This window comes from Trachemys scripta, chromosome 7, assembly GCF_013100865.1.
Source record: "Trachemys scripta elegans isolate TJP31775 chromosome 7, CAS_Tse_1.0, whole genome shotgun sequence".
Taxonomy (NCBI): domain Eukaryota; kingdom Metazoa; phylum Chordata; order Testudines; family Emydidae; genus Trachemys; species Trachemys scripta.
This window is the reverse complement of record NC_048304.1, coordinates 35,632,547-35,655,300: the sequence shown is the minus strand read 5'-3', so window position 1 is coordinate 35,655,300 and position 22,754 is coordinate 35,632,547. Positions and strand designations below refer to the sequence as shown.

Genomic DNA, 22,754 nt, shown 5'->3' with positions numbered 1-22,754 from the left:
CCTGAAAATTGCCAGATTACTCAAAAAGCAAAGGTTTCTGCAAAGCTTGAAGAAAATATGTATAACTGTTTTTGGAACAGACCACAGTCCTGAGGTGGTAGACCTGTATTTTATCTGCTAGATCAGGGGTCGGCAACCTTTCAGAAGTGGTGTGCCGAGTCTTCATTTATTCACTCTAATTGAAGATTTCATGTGCCAGTAATACATTTTAATGTTTTTATAAGGTCTCTTTCTATAAGCCTATAATATACACCTCTACCCCGATATAACGTGACCCGATATAACACGAATTCGGATATAACGTGGTAAAGCAGTGCTCCGGGAGGGCAGAGCTGCGCACTCCGCTGGATCAAAGCAAGTTCAATATAACGCAGTTTCACCTATAATGCGGTAAGATTTTTTGGCTCCCGAGGACAGCGTTATATTGGGGTAGAGGTGTATAACTAAACTATTGTTGTATGTAAAGTAAATAAGGTTTTTAAAATGTTTAAGAAGCTTCATTTAAAATTAAATTAAAATGCAGAGCCCCCCGGACCGGTAGCAAGGATCTGGGCAGTGTGAGTGCCACTGAAAATCAGCTCGCATGCCGCCTATGGCACACGTGCCATAGGTTGGCTACCGCTGTGCTAGATCACGAAGACTCTCATGCAGATTGCTTTAACCTTCTATACTCAGTAAGGCGAACTATAAAATGGGGATAATGGTTTCTATTCATTTTTGTGAAGTGATTTGAGATGTAGGGATGTAAAAGCACCATGCAAGTGAAAAGTATAAATTATTATCACCCACATTTTTCACTTGGGATAACAGATTCAGTGACTTTGCTGGAAGGCAGTTTAGCTTAGGGAGTTAGGGACTGACTGTGGAATTGGAACCAAAACACTTGGGTTCTTGTCTTGGGACCGACACTTGATACACTATTATTTCTTACCCTTCTCACCAGTGATTGGAGAGAAGGTAGGCTGCACTGTACATACAAGCATGGCCAAGTTAACCACGTAGAGAGCATGTTTATCTTGTCAGATGTGCACTGAACAGCGCTAAGCTCCACAGGAGGTATAATTAATTTGGCCAGGCCTGCTCATTCCTTTAATTTAGTGCTCTAGTGACTCATCCATTGTATTTAATTTACAATTTTTAAATGTATCATATGTTCATTCTACATTTCTTCTTCTGATCATGGACAAAAATTGTAAAAGATTGTTATTTCTACAGCAGCAGAGATATGGAAGTGCTTCAAGAACAAAAGACGGATCCTGACACAAAAAAGGGCATGAACCTGAAAGGTGCAGAGTGCCCTCAACACCTACTGAAGTCATTTAAGCTTTCTATTTAAAGAATAATAGTAATAATAATTCTCCTAGTGTTCTTTTATAAGAGTATGAACAAGACTCTGGTCAATTTTACTGCAACTATTTGGAATCATGGTAAGGGGCAGAGAGACTTCAAGTTTATCAAATGCCCACTTGCCAGTGAAAGAGTGAACCCTAAGCAGAGTCCAGTGACAGTACCTAGGTAGAACTCCAGCAACTGGGCTCTCATCAGGATGTCGCCCCAACACCTTGTTGCCCATCTTTTGTATCAGTCATCAGCTAATAATTTTAGTCTATTTCTACATAGGGGGTGTATGGATAAGTTTTCAATCCTGTATTATTATTTCAGCATTATTAAAACAATCTTCTTCTAAGTCTTTAGGACCCAATTTGACTCCCACTGAAGTCAACAGAAACTTTCCACCATCTCCAATGGGCACTGGATCAGACCTGTCGTCTGTCTTAAGTCTTAAGACAGCAATACTTCATTACCAGTCAACTTTGTAGAGGTCCTTGTTGTGATGCATGCCATTTCTACAAAACAGATGTGAAACTGAGTGTGTTCCAAGAATGTAAGCATATTTATATGACACATGTGGATTTAAATATAAATTCCACACAATAATTTACAATGTAAGGAGATTTTGCAATTGTGTGGTGCAGAGTTCAGCCAGCGAGCACTGCTATTTTAAAATCACTGCTTCTGAATGCTTCCCTTCCCCCGGTATGATTAGGAAGTAACCATAAATTTGGAACATTTTTTAAATTAAGTTTTGTCTTCATTTCTCTGTAGGTACTGTGTTTTGCAAAAAGTTACCAATATTGTATATGATGTTTATACCTAGACCCATCAAAAATCTAGATCAAAACTTAATTTACAAAAATTATTCTTTGCTGCTACCTCAAGAAAGCACTGGAATCCTGAAAAGTCAGAAGTATATTTAAAACTACGCTTGTAGTTTTGTCATCTCTCATAATTTTCTTATGGGACTCCTAATATTTTGTGCTTTTCTTGAAACCCCCAGCTCTAGGAGTCATTTAATTACGTGAGAATCTGAGCTTTCATCTTAAAAAAATGCATATCAATGGTAAGTTTCTAGCATTTCTAGTTTCAGAGAAAAGCTTGAAAAGATTAACCCAAATGCTTAAAAGACAGATGGCAAATAAAAAGAACCCACAATTTAAAAAAGCCAAATCATGAATATTTGGGGTTTGAATTTCATAGACTTTAAGGTCAGAAGGGACCATTATGATCGTCTAGTCCGACCTCCTGCACAACACAGGCCACAGAATCTCAACCCCTATCCTATGTCTGAGCCACTGAAGTCCTCAAATCATGGTTTAAAGACTTCAAGGTGCAGAGAATCCTCCAGCAAGTGACCCGTGCCCCATGCTACAGGAGGAAGGCAAAAAAAACCCAGGGCCTCTGCCAATCTGCCCTGGGGGAAATTCCTTCCCAACTCTAAATATGACGATCAGCTAAACCCTGAGCATGTGGGTAAGACTCTCCAGCCAGACACCCAGGAACGAATTCTCTGTAGTAACTCAGATCCCACCCCATGCTTGGGAATACTGTACTAGGAGCATTGATAAGGTGTTCTTCAAAAAAGAGAGCCACTGATTGTGATAAGACATCATCAAAAGACTAATTTACTTAGGGTTGATATGAAAGACTACATTTAACTTTGAACAATTAACCAATAACTCTACTTAGATCTGCAATTTAGGATTCCTGCACTGAATGGTCAACATTTATACCCTCAAAGGGAGCATGTTTCAAATAACCGATTTTAATCTAACGTTCTGTCTTGAATTTTTCACACAGAAAACATCATGTACAGCCATATAGCAGAGTTACACAACTGTTTAAGTAGGTGGATTTTGCATGTAACAGTGATGTCTTCTAAGAGAGCTGCTACAAACTATCAAACCATGTATCAGAGGTCAAAGTTTGGCATGTATCTCATTTGACAGAGGTATCCTTTCAGGCTAAGATTAAAGATAATTTTGTACATATTGACCCTGTTCTGAAATTCTGTATAATTACGTGCAAAGGACAATTTACTTAGTACAGTAAATGTGTATATTAACATCTAGACAACTCGTTTTGCAATTATGGTTAATCACTTCTACATATCAAAATACCTCACGTTAAAGAATAGAAAAGTAGGATAAATTATTAAACTACATTAATGTAGTCAAACTAGAAAACGTAGAGTTAGGTATACTCAGTGATCCTACCAAGATCTTCAAAGATGTAAACAAAAGTAAAAGTTATAAATTCTATACTTCAACCAGAGTAACTCTTCAGCAGAGTAATCCCCCAGCTAGAAAGTGACATATCGGGGCAGAGGCCAACTGATCAGAAGTGTCAGAACTCCCACCATCCTCAGTTACTCAATATGCAATCTCATGTTAAATATCCCTTAAATTATTACTTATAACAAACATTTCTTTGAAATTCCTGACATATGTAAGACAAACTTTCATTTTGCAAACTAAGGCCCAAATCCTATCAACAACGATGTGTGTGTTTAACTTTGACTCAGTGGAACTGTGCATGTAAATAAAGTTACGCATGTGCATAACTGTCAGCAGATCCAGGATCAAAGAGAGAACCATGAAAGAAGTAGCCTATTTCAGTGGTTCTCAAACATTTTCATAGCATGGACTAAAATATGTTTGAGAGATTTTCTCATGCACCATCTCCCCTTCCATTCATATTACATTGCTGGGGCAACCATAGCAATTGTTTACATAGACAGGTAACATAACCAATGATATAAAATATTTTGATAGTCTTTTAATCAAATTTAGCAGCCAGAAGCAAGGACAGTTATCAACATGCCCAACCACACTCCCAAACAGATAATTAGCATGGACCTCAGTTTGAGAGCCACTGGGTTAAAGTTCATCCTAAAAAGGATTCATTCCCTCCTTGGCCCCTTTTTTAAAAATCAGTCTATAAACAGGTCTTCATTCGTAGTACACTGTAAAACTTCTGCAGTTTATTAGGGTATCATTGGACCTTTTCCAATTTCTATCATCAAACAACATGTAAAATTACACAAGAAAAAAAAAACATGCAGATGTTTACAAGATTGAATGTTTACCAACAGATAAAAGGAGCAGACTCCTCAGAAACTAAGAAAAACATCTCCCAAAATCTGTAGCAGAATTCTTGACCGTGTCACAGGCCAATGGCAAGACATTGGAGATGAGCATGCAGAGAGGAGAATGGAGAAGTTGGGAAAAGAATGAATAAGAAAAGAAACATGTAGATGCTTTAATCTAATAGTATTTATTCTACCACAGGAGTACCAGAACTTGAGACTTAAATCAGTTCGCCCACTCTCTGGACAGGAAGTGCTACAGAAGTAGAGCTTGCAATCATTATGAGCAGAGGAGGGAAGCAGAATGCATTATGTCCTCTCTCCCATGTTCCGCTTCCTAGAACAATAACGAGCTCTGGAGGAATCCCCATCCAGAACTCATCTGTCAGAAGGAAAGTCCTCCTGACGCAGGAGATCTGAAGGTGTGGAAAGAGAAATCCCAGGGAACTTTACAAGCACAGGAAAAAAGTAACTAGACAAGACTTCTCACACCCCCTCACCATCACAGAAGAGACTCATTTCCCATAACCTAATTGATAATTTAGAATGCATTCCTGGCCTATGCAAGTTTCTTCTCTTCTACAAAGAGGAGAAATTCAAATGCCACCCATATCTGCTTTTTGTATCTTCGCAGAGTAGAAATGACGAAAATGATGCAATGCTCTAAATATTTATACTATGTTACCTCTGACATCTGGTAGCACTGTTCCACATTGCACTATCTCAATCCTCTCTTCAGACACATGTGCCTGTATCTTGTAATTCTGATCCTTTGTTTTTTCTTGCATATGCAATTCCAACCATCATATTTATGGAAAGATTTGGCGGAAGCAAAGGGGGAGTTAAACATAAGAATTGCCAGACTGGATCAGAACCCAGGTCCATCCAGTCCAGTTTTCTGTCTCTCACAATGGGCAGAACTAGATGCTTCAGAGGAGAACCTGGTAATAAGCAGATGTGCAACAATCTGCCCTCATATTAGGTCTCCTCCTAGTGCATTCTAGTTAAAGACTGGCTTTTTGGCAGGTGGTTGTGAGACAGGAAAGAAGGATTAATCAATGCAATTTACTAAACATTTTCAGTTTTGCTAAATCATCTTCATCACTTATATTCAGCCCCTCACAGAGATCTGCTACTTCCTCCAAAAGGTTTTATGGATATACATAGACTGTCACCCACATCCTGCCTGTTGCTCTGCAAGAGAGAAGTTAAGATAGATTTATATCACGAAGGCTGAAAATGAGGGCACACCTTAGTAAGTCTAAATTGATGCCAGATCTTGGGCCTTTCTCCTTCAAATAATAATAAAACCTAGCTCTTATACAGTGCTTTTCATTAGTAGATCTCAAAGTGCCGTACAAAATGAGATCAGCATCATTAACCCCCTTTTCCAGCTGGGGAAACTGAGGCACAGAGCACTGACATGACTTGCCCAAGGTCATCCAAAATGTCAGTGGCAGAGCTGGGAACAGAACCCAGGTTTTACCGAGTCCAGTCCAGTGTCCTATACACTAGGCCATACTGTCTAAGGGTACAATTTCACTGTGATCAATATCTGATTCACACATCTCTTAATTAATGTTAACTACCACTGCAAGCTTTTAATCATGCAGAATAGAGAAACTGACATTCTGAATAGATGGCTGGTGCAGAGAAAGTTGATCATTATTTTTTCCTATAAACTAATCAATATGAGAGAGAGAGAGAGAAAATGTTCACTACTATTTTTCACATATGTACTAGGAATAATGAAGATATATTGCCTATGCAAACCCAGTACCACTGTGATGTATCTGTGACAGGGATGTAAATATCGTTTTAAAAGTTAACCATTTAAACAATTAAAATTATATCGTTTAACTGGTTAAATGATTAAAGGGTGAGAGGCTGGGGCTGCTCCGGTGGGGTGGGCCAGCCTGGGGCTGCTCCGGCTGGTGTGGCTGGGGGTTAATGGTTAGGGGGGGTTAACGGTAAAACTAATGCTTACCGGTTAACCGTTTAATATTTTACATCCCTAATTTGTGACTTTTTTTTCTTTTTATGAGCCAAACTGACTGGTAAAATGATTCTGCACAGACTCCAGCCACCTTTAAAAAACTATGGTACGAAAATATCTGTAGAATACATTTGCAATCACTAAACAGCTCCATAGCAAACAGCAAATTATTGTTTTCATTTTAAAACAGTTGTACCTAATAACTTGCTTCCTCTTTCTTTTCTACACATGCAGTTTAGGATTAAAATAAACTTTTGATGCAACTCTGATTACTGTTCTTCCTGGCTAGGGGGAGGAGTGGGACTCAAACTTGTAAGTAGCCATATTAAAGGTTTACGACCAGCCTCTCAAATATTTAATATCAAGGCAAATATACAAGTACATAAAAGTCAGAGTGACAGCTTAAGTTCATTGATACAAAGGAAAAATATATTCCACTGGGATGAGTTTTAATGGTTTTCAACCACAAATTTAACAACAAAAATCTGCTACAAACGTGTAAGTGGCTCAAGTGCAGATGTAATCATGAACAGACTTGGAATATCAACATTTCTTTAGCTGGACACCTCACATTCACTGCTACTGCAAATCAGAGATGCGTTACTTAAACATTGTTTAGCATGAAGATATTAACATCATTACGAAACACTATGGCTCTGAATCTGCAAGCACTTGCATGTATGCATTCCTTTACTCAGCAAGCAGTCCCACTGAGTTCAACATGTCCAACCTATCAGCTAACTTCTGTGTTGCTTCGTGTGAACAAGCAGGCTTCCCAGTGTAGAAATGTCTATTACACATTTGACTGGCTTGGAGTCAGCAAGAAGGACGCCCATGCAGTGTTTGATTGTATCCTTACTCTGACATCTTGAACAGAGGCCAGTACAATTATTCATACTGGGGCATCTTTTACCTTTTAGAACAACCTGACCCAGTATTCCTCTTTGATCCAGTCTCTCCTAAGGCTACACACTTAGCATATTGTCTAAATCAGCCATGACAGTGAGGTATTGCCTAATTTTTACATTTTTTGATGGAGGGATTGAGAAAGGGGTTAGCTGTTACATCTCATGGTTTATTTCTGGCATAATCCCCAATGAAGAAACACCAGGGCTGAATCTGACTCAGTATTTGGACAGACATCTAAGCTTTAGCCTCTTACTACCATGCCCACATATGAGTTTGTGATAGGTACAAAGCCACCTCACATGTAGGGTGTGAGTAAGTATTCCTCTATACCTAAAAATTCCTCATCCAGCCAGATATGCAAATACTTTCCTGGCTTTTTTTCTTGCCCAGAATTCAGCATCTAGATCTACAAAGCTATTTAATCTCTTAACTTCCTCTGTGGATCAGGTGCTGGGCTGGTGTGGAATTTTTCATGCAGATAGTAGAAAATTATGAGTTTTGTTTTTCAAACTACATAGGATCAGGCCTTATGAATATTCCCTTTCGTATTTCTTTACACTGCAAAAGCAGGTGAGTGTCCAGTGTTCACAGGATGGGAGAGTAGCTGGTGTTGCCAAAATACCTAGCGTATGTGCTATCCTTGGATGAGCTAGCCAATTCATATATTGGATTCCCACTATTAAGTGGGAAAGTGCCAAGTTAAAATAGGAATATAATTAATGCATGCTTTAAAAAAAATAGGTATCATTCACAGCCAAAAGCTACTGAACACGTTCATATCACCAGAAAAAAATCACTACAGGTTGCTTTGCCAGCATACCTGATGTAGCTTTTACATATGAAAATGTCAATGGTGCCATCAAAGGGTGCATACAAGCAACTCCCTTTCTTAGTTTTCTCCCCCCCCCATCCTGCATTTCACCCACTTATTTTTATTGCACCCCGTACCCCTCACACCCATTTACTACACTGTAAGCACGGCGAGGCCTTGCCTACAAAACACCAGGATTTCTCAGCCCTTCTCCCACCTGTACCGGGGCACCTGGGCAGCGCGGCCTGGGCCCTCTGCAAACACGCATGGCAGAGCTGGTATCTGCGGCTCTCCGGGCCCAGCCTTAGAGCAGTGCAAGGAGCTGAGATTTCACACCACATTCAGTCCCAGCCCCAGCCCAGCCTCCCTAAGGACCCGCCCGCTCCTCTCAGCCCCAGCAGCATGCAAGGCCCAGGTCTCCCCCGCCCTGGGCGTGCTGCAGCGCAAGGTGCAGCGGCGCGACGCTCTCGGGCCCAGGCTCCCAGCAGCTGCCTTACAGGCTCGGCTGCTCTCAGGGGCCGCGGGAAGCCGCCGGCAGCCGCGTTAATGGCTGCAGAGCCCGGCCGCCCCCTGGGAAGAGCCCGGTAGAACGCAGACACCTCCCCCGGGGTGCCCGGCTAGAGCCAGGCGGGCGGCTGCAGACAAAGGGACGAGGCCGCAGGCTGCCAGGCCCCTCGTGCGGCTGCAGCCCGGGCTCCCCACCCCACGTGCTGCTCCGGGCCGGCTCTTGTGGGGACCACCTGCGCCACGGCCAGCCCCAGAGCAGAGGAGCGCCCGGGCGGGCTGCCCCCGCGCTCACTCACCAGCGGTAGCAGCCCTCGCTGGCTTCCAGGGTGAAGTTGATCCTGGTGCTCCGGGTGAAGGGCAGCAGCACTTTGGGGATGTTCAGCTTGGAGGCCACGGAGAAGGGCGGCGGCAACAGGAGCAGCAGCAGCAACAGCGCCCAGGCCATTTCCCTGCCCGCGCCCGGGGCACTGGGGACGGCTGCAGGTAGGGAGTGGGCTCAGTCTCTCCCTGCGTCCCGGGAGCGGTGGGGTCAAGCGGGATACGGGACCCCCAACCGGGGAAAGGTCTCCGGCTACAAAGTGGCCTAGCCCTGGGCAAAACGCTTGTTGGCAGGCGGCGTGTGGGCCAGCTGCACCGGGATCAAGAGGCACCGGAGTGGCCGCGGCGCCTGCAGGAGGCTCCGAACCGCTCGCCAGAATCACAATCACCCGCCGTGTGCTGCTATTCGAGGGACGTCAGCGGCCGGGGAAGGGGAAACCGGGCCTGAGACTGTGGGGAGGGGCCGTGTGCCTCAGGGGAGGGCGCTCAGCCGCAGGCGGGGAGAGCAGCAGCAAGTGCTGCTGCAAAGAGACTGTCACATGGCAGCCCTTGACGACCAGCGAGTCCCTGTGACCCCCGGTAGCAGCAGGCAGTTTTTGTTTCACTTTCAGGTGCTCCTGGAGCATAGGCGCTTGGGCCTCTCCAACCTTGAAGGCTGGATGTGGCGTCCCAGTGAGGGATGGAAGGAAATCTAGGGGTGGCCTAAATTAGGAGTAGGACAGGTGTCCCAGGGTTTTTGCATAATAATTGCGGTGTGTGGGCGCCGTGCCACTTTAGTGGGGGAAGCTCAGGCACAGAGCATCTGTTTTTTTTTACAAAGGCAATGATCACCTTCAGCTCTGGTTGACTTCACTTGGAGTTCTAAGTGTCCAGAAGTCTACGAAATCAGTCCCAAAGTGACTTGCTCAGGGTCTCCCACAAGTGTGTCTTTGAAACGGATGGGAGCAGAGCCCAGGTTTCCTGATGTAGTTTGGGCCATGCTGCCTCCCCTCCTAATAATAATTTCACGGCCATCATGGTGTTCAAACGTTATGTTGAGATTGGCCGAGTTGCCTATATCTCCTTTGGGCCACATGCTGGCAAGCTGGTGGCAATTGTGGATGTTATTGACCAGAACAGGGCGCTAGTTGACGGCCCCTGCAGTGGTGTAAGAAGGCAGGCTATGCCCTTCAAGTGCATGCAGCTAACCGATTTTGTACTCAAATTCCCACACAGTGCTCGTCAGAAGCATGTGCGAGTTGCCTGGGAGAAAGAAAATATTAATGAAAAATGGACAGGTACAAGGTGGGCAAAGAAGATTGAAGCCAGAGAAAAGAAAGCCAAGATGACAGACTTTGATCGCTACAAGGTCATGAAGGCAAAGAAAATGAGGAACAGGATCATCAAGCATGAAGTAAAGAAGCTCCAGAAGCAATCTTCAAAAAAAGCATAAACTGTCAGTAATCAAATAAAGTTCCAGTTTAATATAAAAAAAAAAAAAAAAAAAAATTAATAATTTCACCTGTAGATTTCAAAGCATTTTACAAACTTTGATTAAGCTTCCAAACCCACCCTTGTGTTCTCTGTGACAGAATAATCCCATAAAGCTATTTACTGTGAACACAATGCACACAGCCATCACATCCCATTTTGTCAAACCATGTGCAGATTTTTTTTCCACATTTGTCCATATCTGTCACAATATTAGTCTACCCATCTATGTCAATTCACATTTCTATTTGGTGGAATTAGTCCTTTGGCACTCATTATGGCCTTTAGGAAACTCCTTGCATTGAGTCAGTGGGAAAAGAGGAATTATCACTACCCAAATATGGGTCATTAGAGATACCTATTAATTTAGAGAAACAATTTTTCTGAAAAAGACATTCCAGAAGGGAAGAATCATGAGAGGTAGGAACATGATATTATCCCAACTTTACAGGTGGGGAAATTGAAACAGAGAGGAATTTAAATCATTTACTAATGTCCTAGTGAGTCAGCAGCAGAACATTAAGGAATCCAGAAGTCCTGATTCCCTACCTTGTTCTGACTGCCCAAACATTAAATAATATAGGATTATTTTTCCATGTTTCTATAATTTAACAAAGTTATATGCAGTGACAGTTAAGTTTGCGTCAGGACACACCACATCCACCGAAAACCTTAAAAGCATGTAAATAAAGCAGTGATTCTCAAACTTTTTTACTGGTGACCCCTTTCACATAGCAAGCCTCTGATTGTGACCCCCCATAAATGAACATGCTTTTTTATATATTTAACACCATTATAAATGCTGGAGGCAAAGCTGGGTTTGGGGTGGAGGTTGACAGTTCGCGACTTCCCCCATGTAAGAACCTTGCAACCCCCTGAGGAGTCCCGACCCCCCATTTGAGAACCCTTGAAATAAAGGAAAAGATGTGCATTCCTCTCAAACTTCATGTTGCATACACCACTAACGCTACTATGCCAGTGCTCCATGAGGCTTTTGCGTCTATTGCCAACAGATACTCAAAAGCAAATATTCATCCAATGTTTTACTCTAGTGCAAAACCTTAATGGTAACCTCGGCAGTGTTAAGGCAAAATAACTTGCCAGTTGTGTGTGTCTCTCTGAATCAGCACATGAGGAACAACAATGTAGCAGGTAATGACTGCCCATTCTGGAAGATGATGTTTGCAAGATCTGTTTCCCATAATATATTTAAGATAATGTTTATGTCAAACTGTTGGCTCAGAAAACTTGCTGACATATTTGAAGCTCAGTGTGAAGCCCAGGCTGTGCTAGTAAGGATATTCCCGTTCAATAATATGTGTGGAGAGTACATTTTTTCCAGAACTACTGAATGGTATCCTTTTAGCTTAGAAGATGTCCATAGCTGTATCAAAGGTAGCTGCAATTCCTACTACAGGCTGGCAAAGGTTTAATCTCATTATTGGCCACATTCATCCCTAGTGTAACTCCACTGATCTCAGTGTAATTACACCAGGGGGAATTTGTCATAAAAAGGGGGCTTGCCAATCTGGAGAAGAGGATTCTGCCAGAGCAAGGTTTGTTGAGACCAAAATAGAGTGGAATTCATCATGCCAGCAGCCTGCTTCCAAACATTATGGGTGCTCTGCATGAAGCTAGTTGATAATGACATTCATTGCATATTCAGACAACATTTGCTCAAATCCTTTCACCTCCAATAAAGCCCCAACATCCAGATTTGAAATATAACTGCTAAATATCTGAATATGAAGCCAGTGCAATTCAGTGAATAAATTATATTTTCCAACAGAAGGCTTGTTTTGCTTCATTCCAGAGGAGAGCTCCAGGAGGAATTCTGCCTCTGGAATTCAGCCTCCTGGCACTTCAAAGCATGTGGGATGGTGCAGCATACTCCTCTTGTGTATAGGCTACCTCTGCTGACTAGTACTAAGGGGGAATGAGCAAGAGCACCACCTTCTCCTCATCAACTTTGGGGGCACACACCCTAGCAGGTGGGTGGAGGTAGCTATCCCTGTGCTTGGGCTCCAGTTATACCCATTATTTTGCACGAGTATAAAGGGGATATCATTGTGACCTCTTCCTTCACCTCTCTGCACATGAGAATCATCTGGGTACATTGTGGCCAAGGATAGGAACTGGAGCCCAGATTCACAAAATAATTTAGGATTCTAATTTCCATTGATTGCCATGGGATTTAGGAGCCTGGCAACCCACTTAAATCTAGTCTTGTTTTTCCCTGTTCCAGTAAAAGTCCACAAAAATAGTACTATATCCTTTTGGAGGTAGGGGAAGGTATTCTGGTATCTTCAAGTATACTATGGTTTATTGAGTAATTTAATTAGGTATGTGGGGGTCATGGAAGAATGGGACTATATTTTCAGTATTGGTGTTTATTTATGTAGAGTATATTTGTATCCACATGAATGTTTAAAATAATGTTAAATCAAGTGTTTTATTTCAAATTGGAAGTTAAAATGAGAGGTGTGGTTCCAGCATGGAATGTATGGGGAGCTGTTCATTGTGACTCTCAACTGGTAATCTAGCTGGGCTGCTAAATCAGTCAATAAACAATACTTAGAAGGTGCCAAAAGATTTAAAAGTACTATGTAAGTGCAAAGTAGTATTATTAAAAACTTAGTTCATCCATTGATTACAGAATATCCCCATGAGGAAAGTGAAATATTCTTCTACATTCTTGGATCCATAAACTCCAGTCCATTCAGAACCATTCAGCTAGGATAATTTCTCACTGTCCTCCATATTTCCACCTTCACTGGTTGCTGATACATTTAAATATCAGATTTTGAATGTTATGTTTAATATCTTAGGCATTTCCAATCTGTCTTATTAAAGGCCCTTAATACTGGTGTATACCCCAACCAGATTGTTGTGTTCCTTTGATGATTTATTATTGCCCCCTCCCTCTTCTTCTATTTGCATTCTCTCAATATCGTGCATTTGTTCACCTCACCCCTCGCTAGAGGAATGTTCTATTAAGGGACATTCTTATTTTAAATCTAAGTTGCATACTCACCTTTTTGACAACCTGGTTTTAGCCTTTTTTAAAAAAACTAAAATATTTTAAAGGCTGATGTTTTGTGTTGGGACGCATAGACTCTGCTCCTGAAGACTTGTGCATGTGCTTAAAATTAAGCACATGTGTATTTGTAAGCCCTGAGTATTTCCAATGAAGTCATCTGTTTGTGTAAGTATGGATAACAGGCTCGGCTCTATACTTGCAATTTCCCTTATATGTATATTAAAACTAATATGTGCAGTAAATATAAATGGTCAGTCTATGGTACAACTAGTTTCCTCAGCTGTTATCCCCTCTCTATTACATGAAGGTCTGGACACACTGAGTAGATTTATAATGTGAGGTATGGGTCAGAATTAGTTTTCTTGTAAGAGTAGTCATACAACATGTGCCCATGTAGTGCATAATATGGTAAAGATCACTATCAAGACATGCTTTTTCTTGAAGAGTGGCAACACAGAGCATAGATGGGTAAAAAGGAAAAAATAACAAAGCAATTAGTGGGCTAATATTCATCCTTCCCATTATTTACACTATTACTAACATTGACTGAATAGTCATAACAAATAATATATAAGAAAATGTTTACCTTTTTCATTGTTCACAGAATTCCTGAGACTAGAGTGTTGTTTTCTCAAATTTAATCCATAAAATAGTCTGTGAAATGATTTGTGAAGGTTATTTATAGCTTAGTATTTGAAATCCAAAATAGCAAGCTGTGTTGCTTAGTTGTGATTGGTCACAAATTGGACTGTATTTATGTTTCTGTTCCCTCGCTGAAACCCTGATTCATTCAGGAAAGCATCATTATTTAGCCGAACACCTAAGCACGTGTTTAATTTTAAACATGTGTTCAGCTCCCATTAAGTATGTGCTAAGTGCTGTCCTGAATCGGGGCCTGGAAGAACTGAGCTCCTATAATCATATGAGTATGGGTGTGCTCACAGAAAGCAAATTTAAAGTTCACTTTCCATGAGTATTCTAGTGTGCAGCCCTGAAATTCACTGTCTGTGAACATAGATGTCCATAGGACAAATACAAAAGGTTTCAAGAATATGGTAGAAGATTTTGTTTTAAAATCCAATGTTTATATAGATGTGTGTGTACAGTGAGATTTTCACTCCCTCTGCAGCCCCTTTTAGCGATGTAAAAGCATTGGAGCAGCTCTGAGGGACCCTAAAAGACCTGCTTCCAGCTGTGGGAGTATTTCCCCAGCTTAGTAAGACAGCCATAAGACTGCCTTCAAGGGACCTCTTTGCAAGTCTGTAGGGTATGTGACGGGAGCAGGTGTGGCTACAGCTACCTGCAGAGATGCTAGTCAATGCACTGACCCATAAAACAGCCCTCTGAGACAGCTATAACTTAGAACGGCTTCCAGGGCTGTACACCAGAGGCCTGGAGCACCGCAGGATTGGGAAGTGGTTATGGTGACTTAAAGATAGTGTTCCAATCTCTCTGGGCTACGAGTTTTGGTGCAGCACAGAATCTCCCCCACAATATTTATACAGGCACACAGTATAACCTGTCCTGAGCTCTCCCAACTGTATTCCATTTGCCCAGCACCTTTTATTATAACTCCCAGCTTTCAGCTGCTTATAACTTGGTTGGAGTTTTACCTTTTTGAGCTGACATTTTACAGGCTTAGTCTCTTCATGAGGAATAATTATTTTTTTAAGTTTGATTTAAAATGGTTTAGTCAGTTTTGCCATAGTCTCCTCCCCTCCCCCCTCTCTAGAGCCTGAGGTTTTTGTAGTTGAAATTTGGCAAATTTCCCCATCCAGCAAAGGACTTTTTAAGCACATCCTTAAGTAGTGGGACTTAGTGTTATCCTACCATGCCTGTTTTGTATGTATTGCTCTATATTGTATATTGGGCCAAATTCTACTTGCCTTACTCATAGTCCCATTTATGGTAAGGCAGTTTTGAAATCAGTGGAATTAGTTATGGGAATAAGACCATTAGTATTCAGTCCATTCTATCTGAACAATGTGCTATATTTTGTCTGAATGTTTTGTTAGAATTAAAAAACAAGTCTTGGAAATAATTTCAAACCTGAAATTTTAGGCCACAGATTGCTGGTATATGGAGGCACATTGTTCTTAAAGTCTGACAGTCCTGATATGGAAGTATAAGAACTTTGTAAACAGTTGTGGGATCATTGCCAGTGCCACATGGATGTGCCAAGATATGTGAAATCAGAAGAATTGTGTAGGTTCAGAAAGGTAAGGGTAATTAGTTATATAATTTTGCACAGTATCCTGTGCAATGCAGGTGGTTAGGAAGTATGAACGAACAAAACAGTTCCAGATCCTGTTAAACTTGAAAGACTCAAGATTGCCAGACCTGATTTGCCTATTAAAAATTTCCAATGTGTACATGCCACTAACTGTAATGTGTAATTCATATTCCCACTTATGTAAGTATATATTAATGTTAATTACAGTCAGCGTGTAAGGAATTCCTAGGCTTTCATCAGCTTCCATTATGTAGATTTAAGGAAAAAAGATCTCATTCCTATGTTAATATCTGTCTTTTGAAATCGCTTTTCTTTCTTGTGAGACTTTCATTCACCCATTCATTCAATGAATGGCTCATTAATGTGAACTATAATCTGCATTGACAGGCACAAGGCCAAACAGTTTGAAAAGGGACAACTATAAACAACCTATTTTAATAGCTGTAACATTTACACTAGAAAGGTAGATAAACTTGAAAGTGAAAAACATTTATTTTTATCTGATAATATCCTGTTTTATAGTTTCAGCATTATGACACTCATCCTGAATAATTTGAGAAGGCTTTACACCATCTGGGAAATTCTTGCAAGTGAAATGGATTGATATGATAAGAATACAGAATTAAAAAGAGATAAGTTTCTCTTTTGGGACCTAATTCACCATACTTTGCACTCACCCAAGACTTCCACTGGTATCAATGGGAAATTTGGCTGTGCAAAGAATGGCAGATTGGGCCCCTACTTTGCTGATTTGCTAATCAAGAGTGTTCCTTTCTGGATAATTTAAAATAAAGTAAACCCAATGTAAATCTAAATTTACATTCCTTAATAACATTAAGAACATAAGAAAGGCTGTACCGGGTCAGACCAAAGGTCCATCTAGCCCAGTATCCTGTCTACCGACAGTGGCCAATACCAGGTGCCCCAGAGGGAGTGAACCTAACAGGCAATGATCAAGTGATCTCACTCCTGCCATCCATCTCCATCCTCTGACAGACAGAGGCTAGGGACACCATTCCTTAACCATCCTGGCTAATAACCATTAATGGACTTAACCACCATGAATTTATCCAGTTCTCTTTTAAACTCTGTTATAGTCCTAGCCTTCACAACCTTCTCAGGTAAGGAGTTCCACAAGTTGACTGTGCGCTGCGTGAAGAAGAACTTCCTTTTATTTGTTTTAAACCTGCTGCCTATTAATTTCATTTGATGACCCCTAGTTCTTGTATTATGGGAATAAGTAAATAACTTTTCCTTATCCACTTTCTCCACATCACCCATGATTTTATATACCTCTATCATATCCCCCCTTAGTCTCCTCTTTTCTAAGCTGAAGAGTCCTAGCCTCTTTAATCTCTCCTCATATGGGACCCGTTCCAAACGCTTAATCATTTTAGTTGCCCTTTTCTGAACTTTTTCTAGTGCCAGTATATCTTTTTTGAGATGAGGAGACCACATCTGTACGCAGTATTCGAGATGAGGGCGTACCATCAATTTATATAAGGGCAATAATATACTCTCAGTCTTATTCTCTATCCCCTTTTTAATGATTCCTAACATCCTGTTTGCTTTTTTGACCGCCTCTGCACACTGCGTGAACACTTTCAGAGAACTATCCACGATGACTCCAAGATCTTTTTCCTGACTTGTTGTAGCTAAATTAGCCCCCATCATATTGTATGTATAGTTGGGGTTATTTTTTCCAATGTGCATTACTTTACTTTTATCCACATTAAATTTCATTTCCCATTTTGTTGCCCAATCACTTAGTTTTGTGAGATCTTTTTGAAGTTCTTCACAGTCTGCTTTAGACTTAACTATCTTTAGCAGTTTAGTATCATCTACAAACTTTGCCACCTCACTGTTTACCCCTTTCTCCAGATCATTTATGAATAAGTTGAATAGGATCGGTCCGAGGACTGACCCTTGGGGAACACCACTAGTTACCCCTCTCCATTCTGAGAATATACCATTTATTCCTATCCTTTGTTCCCTGTCTTTTAACCAGTTCTCAATCCATGAAAGGACCTTCCCTTTTATCCCATGGCAGCTTAATTTACACAAGAGCCTTTGGTGAGGGACCTTGTCAAAGGCTTTCTGGAAATCTAAGAACACTATGTCCACTGGATCCCCCTTGTGCACATGTTTGTTGACCCCTTCAAAGAATTCTAATAGATTAGTAAGACATGATTTCCTTTACAGAAACCATGTTGACTATTGCTCAACAGTTTGTTTTTCTATGTGTCGGACAATTTTATTCTTAACTATTGTTTCGACTAATTTGCCTGGTACAGACATTAGACTTACCGGTCTGTAATTGCCGGGATCACCTCTAGAGCCCTTTTTAAATATTGGCGTTACATTAGCTAACTTCCGGTCATTGGGTACAGAAGCCGATTTAAAGGACAGGTTACAAACCTTAATTAACAGTTCCGCAACTTCACATTTGAGTTCTTTCAGAATTCTTGGGTGAATGCCATCTGGTCCCGTTGACTTGTTAATGTTAAGTTTATCAATTAATTCCAAAACCTCCTCTAGTGACACTTCAATCCGTGACAGTTCCTCAGATTTGTCACCTACAAAAGCCAGCTCAGGTTTGGGAATCTCCCTAACATCCTCAGCCGTGAAGACTGAAGCAAAGAATCCATTTAGTTTCTCGGCAATGACTTTATCGTCTTTAAGCGCTCCTTTTGTATCTCGATCATCAAGGGGCCCCAGTGGTTGTTTAGCAGGATTCCTGCTTCTGATGTACTTAAAAAACATTTTGTTATTACCTTTGGAGTTTTTGGCTAGCCGTTCTTCAAACTCCTCTTTGGCTTTTCTTATTACATTCTTGCACTTAATTTGGCAGCGTTTATGCTCCTTTCTATTTGCCTCACTAGGATTTGACTTCCACTTTTTAAAGGAAGTCTTTTTATCTCTCACTGCTTCTTTTACATGGTTGTTAAGCCATGGTGGCTCTTTTTTAGTTCTTTTACTGTGTTTCTTAATTTGGGGTATACATTGAAGTTGGGCCTCTATTATGGTGTCTTTAAAAAGCGCCCATGCAGCTTGCAGGGATTTCACTTTAGTCACTGTACCTTTTAACTTCTGTTTAACTAACCCCCTCATTTTTGCATAGTTCCCCCTTTTGAAATTAAATGCCACAGTGTTGGGCTGTTGAGATGGTCTTCCCACCACAGGGATGTTGAACGCTATTTTATTATAGTCACTATTTCCAAGCGGTCCTGCTATAGTTACCTCTTGGACCAGCTCCTGCGCTCCACTCAGGACTAAATCTAGAGTTGCCTCTCCCCTTGTGGGTTCCCGTACCAGCTGCTCCATGAAATAGTCATTTAAAGTAGCGAGAAATTTTATCTCTGCATTTCGTCCTGAAGTGAAATGTTCCCAGTCAATATGGGGATAATTGAAATTCCCCACTATTATTGAGTTCTTAATTTTGAGAGCCTCTCTAATTTCCCTTAGCATTTCATCATCACTATCACCGTCCTGGTCAGGTGGTCAATAATAGATCCCTAATTTTATATTCTTATTAGAGCATGAAATTTCTATCCATAGAGATTCTATGGAACATGCAAAGATTTGCTTAAGATTTTTACTTCATTTGTACATTTTCTTTCACATATAGTGCCACTCCCCCCCCGCACGACCTGTTCTGTCCTTCCGATATATTTTGTACCCCGGAATGATTGTGTCCCATTGATTGCTCTCAGTCCACCAGGTTTCTGTGATGCCTATTATATCAATATCCTCCTTTATCACAAGGCACTCTAGTTCACCCATCTTATTATTTAGACTTCTAGCATTTGTGTACAAGCACTTTAAAAACTTGTCACTGTTTATTTGTCTGCCCTTTTCTGATGTATCAGATTCTTTTTTATGTGAATGTTTATCATCTGATCTGGCCCCTACTTTATCCTCTTCCATCCTCTGCTCCTGACTATAACCTGGAGATTCTCTATCATTAGACTCTCCCCTAAGAGAAGTCTCTGTCCGAACCACATGCTCCTCTGCAGCACTCGGCTTTCCCAACTGAATGCTGTAATTTAAATTTTTATCCACTTAATTCCTTATGTATGGGGATTTATTTATTTCACTCTAGCACCTTGCAGAGATACCTGTTGGGAAAAGCTAGGTAGAAATAACCACAATGCTCAGTTTTATAGCTGCAATCGATCCATCATTAGATTGCTGCAAGCCTGAAGGGATGTCCTCAAAATTCTTCAATAGTCAAATGAAGGTGTAAAAAGTCTAATATAATAAACTGAAATGATAGCTTGATTAGCTGAGAAAGTGACAAATAATTGGAAAGGGAATGTGTTGCTTTATGCACTCTGTTTTTTTAAACTAATTATCAATATGTATTTCAGTATAGTAGTGAAAACTAATGCTCGAGTCCTACAATGAGAGTGATGTACGTAGACCTGGGCATTTGCTCTTAGGCACACTGAAGTCAAGAGGTTTCAAAGTGGTAGCCATGTTAGTCTGTATCAGCAAAAACAACGAGGAGTCCTTGTGGCACCTTAGAGACTAACAAATTTATTTGGGCGTAAGCTTTTATGGGCTAAACCCCACTTCATCAGATGCATGGAGTGAAAAATACTGTAAGCAGAATATATATTATAGCACATGAAAAGATGGGAGTTGCCTTACTAAGTGTGGGGGGTCAGTGCTAACAAGCCAATTCAATTAAGATGGAAGTGGCCTATTCTCAACAGTTGACAAGAAGGGGTGAATACCAAGGGAGGGAAAATTACTTTTAGTAGTGACCCAGCCACTCCCAGTCTTTATTCAGGCCTAATTTGATGGTGTCCACGTTGCAAATTAATTCCAGTTCTGCAGTTTCTCGTTGGAGTCTGTTTTTGAAGTTTTTTTTGTTGAAGAATTACCACTTGAAGTCCAGAGGTCTTCAGTTGGACACAGGAATCTGTCCCCACAGTTCTCACTGCAGCTTTAGGGTCTAAGTTATCATAAGGTAACTAGTAAATGTTAACAGCTGGAACACATTATATCAGGGGTAGGCAACCTATGGCATGGATGCCGAAGGCGACACGCAAGCTGATATTTCAGTGACACTCACACTGCCCGGGTCCTGGCCACTGGTCCGGGGGTCTCTGTATTTTAATTTAATTTTTAATGAAGCTTCTTAAACATTTTAAAAACCTTATTTACTTTACATACAACAGTTTAGTTATATATTATAGACTTATAGAAAGAGACCTTCTAAAAACGTTAAAATGTATTACTGGCACGCGAAACCTTAAATGAGAGTGAATAAATGAAGACTCAGCACACCACTTCTGAAAGGTTGCTGACCCCTGCATTATATAGTTTACTCCTATATTATATAACATTGGGTTGACAGAAACAATGGCTTGAAAACTATGGTCTGTGGTCCATTGGTGATTAGTGTAGCATTTTTACATGTTCCACAGAGCTGCTTCCCAGCAGTGAGGAGTGCACCATCATTTAAGGAGTCCATTTTGGGAGTTGTAACCCAGGATTTCTAGATGCTTTGTTGAGTAACTTTGAAAAAAACAAAAAACTTTGTACCCTGTGTAACTGCTTCGTGTCTTTTTTTGGCCACTGTTTTTTTGGTGTAAATCTAACTGTGATTACATTTGTGGAGGACAACAAAATTGTAAGGGTAGCACACACACACAGGATGACAGAATCACACTGCAAAATGAACTGGAGAAATTAGAGCAGTGGAAAAAGCGAGCAGCCAGGACTTATTTGGCACCAAAAAGCCCTGTACCCGGGGAACAGAAATGAATAGCATAGGAACAAAATGGGGAAGAGGGTGTTGTATTACTTTTATGCATCCATTGCATAAAAGTGACAATTTCTCTTTTGTTTCCTTAATTCTGTTTTAATGTCACTTTCATGTAACCAAGCTGCCAGTCAGGTTACAGCGGGGAAGGTGTACATTCAGGATCAGGAATGGAGATAGTCGTGAAATGGTCTGTCAAAGAAATTGCCTGCAGTATGAAAAAGTTTGTGAATCAATGACATAAAACAGCTTACAAAAGAATATCAATGACACAGATTCATTATAGATTGTAAACTTTTAAAGGCAAGGAGTGTAGTGTTCTGTTTGTTTGGTCCAGATATCTTTCTCTCTTTTTCGTAGCCCCATCACAATAAAATCTGCATGCCTCAGAAACATTTTAATGAATTCATTCTCACAGCAGTTATGGAAGCATTATGATCCCCATTTTGCAGATGAGGAACTGAAACACAGTGAAATTAAACAACTTGTCCAAGGTCTCACAGCAGGTCTGAGGGAGAGCTTGGAAATTAACTCAGATCTCCTGAGTCCTGGTCCAGTGCATTAACCACAAGGTCATCCTTCTTCTAGAACATTTTGGGTCCTGTATACAATAATAATAGACTGTTGTACAAAATAAAAAATAATAATTAGAGTGCATTAAAATATTAGAATGGAAAGAAACCTATAAAAACACAAAACCTCTAATTTCATACCCATAAAGTCTGAAAGGAACACAGACATGAAAAAAAAAATTTAACTGTCCCTTATCTCTTATTGAAATAACACCAGAGATTACTAAATTGGAATGTATTTTTTAAACCCGATTTGCTTTTCACCTCTGTTACGTTGGGAGTTTTCTTTTTGCATTCAACTAGACAATAAAAATAGAAATGTTCATTTTCACTAGAGTTTCTAGGCAGTTTCATTTTCTGGTTTTCATACAATAGCTTGATGCTGTTGTTTGTTTTCACTTTGGGGCATATTTACATTTACAATCGTTTTAACTAACATTTTACAATGTCATAAACATTTCTATTTAGTCTAGATTTTACAAAACACTTTTAAAAAAATACAAAATCTAAATTTTGGGCCTAAAGGTGAAATTTTCAAAAGGGTGTAAGGCCCAGATCAAAGATATTTAGATGTCTCATTCCAATGGGACTTATGCACCCAATTACCTTTGGAGAAGGTGGACCTAAGTGATTGAGACACTTAAATTCCATGTTCAAATGTGAGTTAGGTATTAGGACTCCTAAGTCTTATGGACTTAA

General features: G+C 40.5%; 2 protein-coding genes across 4 annotated transcripts in view; one reads left to right on the top strand and one right to left on the bottom strand.

The window, feature by feature from the left end:
- NUP210 (nucleoporin 210) overlaps window positions 1–9,432 on the bottom strand; it is a 120,251-nt gene extending 110,819 nt beyond the window's left edge. For all 3 annotated transcript variants that reach the window (XM_034775574.1, XM_034775575.1, XM_034775576.1), the window contains exon 1: window positions 8,946–9,432. In XM_034775574.1, the coding sequence (XP_034631465.1) occupies window positions 8,946–9,094 (149 nt within the window). In that variant the 5' untranslated portion in view covers window positions 9,095–9,432. The remainder of the gene's footprint in view (window positions 1–8,945) is intronic.
- Window positions 9,433–9,975: 543 nt separating this feature from the next.
- LOC117879975 (60S ribosomal protein L14-like) lies at window positions 9,976–10,455 on the top strand. The gene has a single exon (XM_034775578.1). The coding sequence runs from the start codon at window positions 9,983–9,985 to the stop codon at window positions 10,397–10,399; it is 417 nt and encodes a 138-aa protein (XP_034631469.1). The 5' UTR covers window positions 9,976–9,982; the 3' UTR covers window positions 10,400–10,455.
- The last annotated feature ends 12,299 nt before the right edge of the window (window positions 10,456–22,754 follow it).

What these genes read in the sequence shown, in the direction of transcription:
- LOC117879975 (XM_034775578.1), top strand. Translation starts at nt 9,983, where the DNA reads ATGGTGTTCAAACGTTATGTTGAGATTGGCCGAGTTGCCTATATCTCC.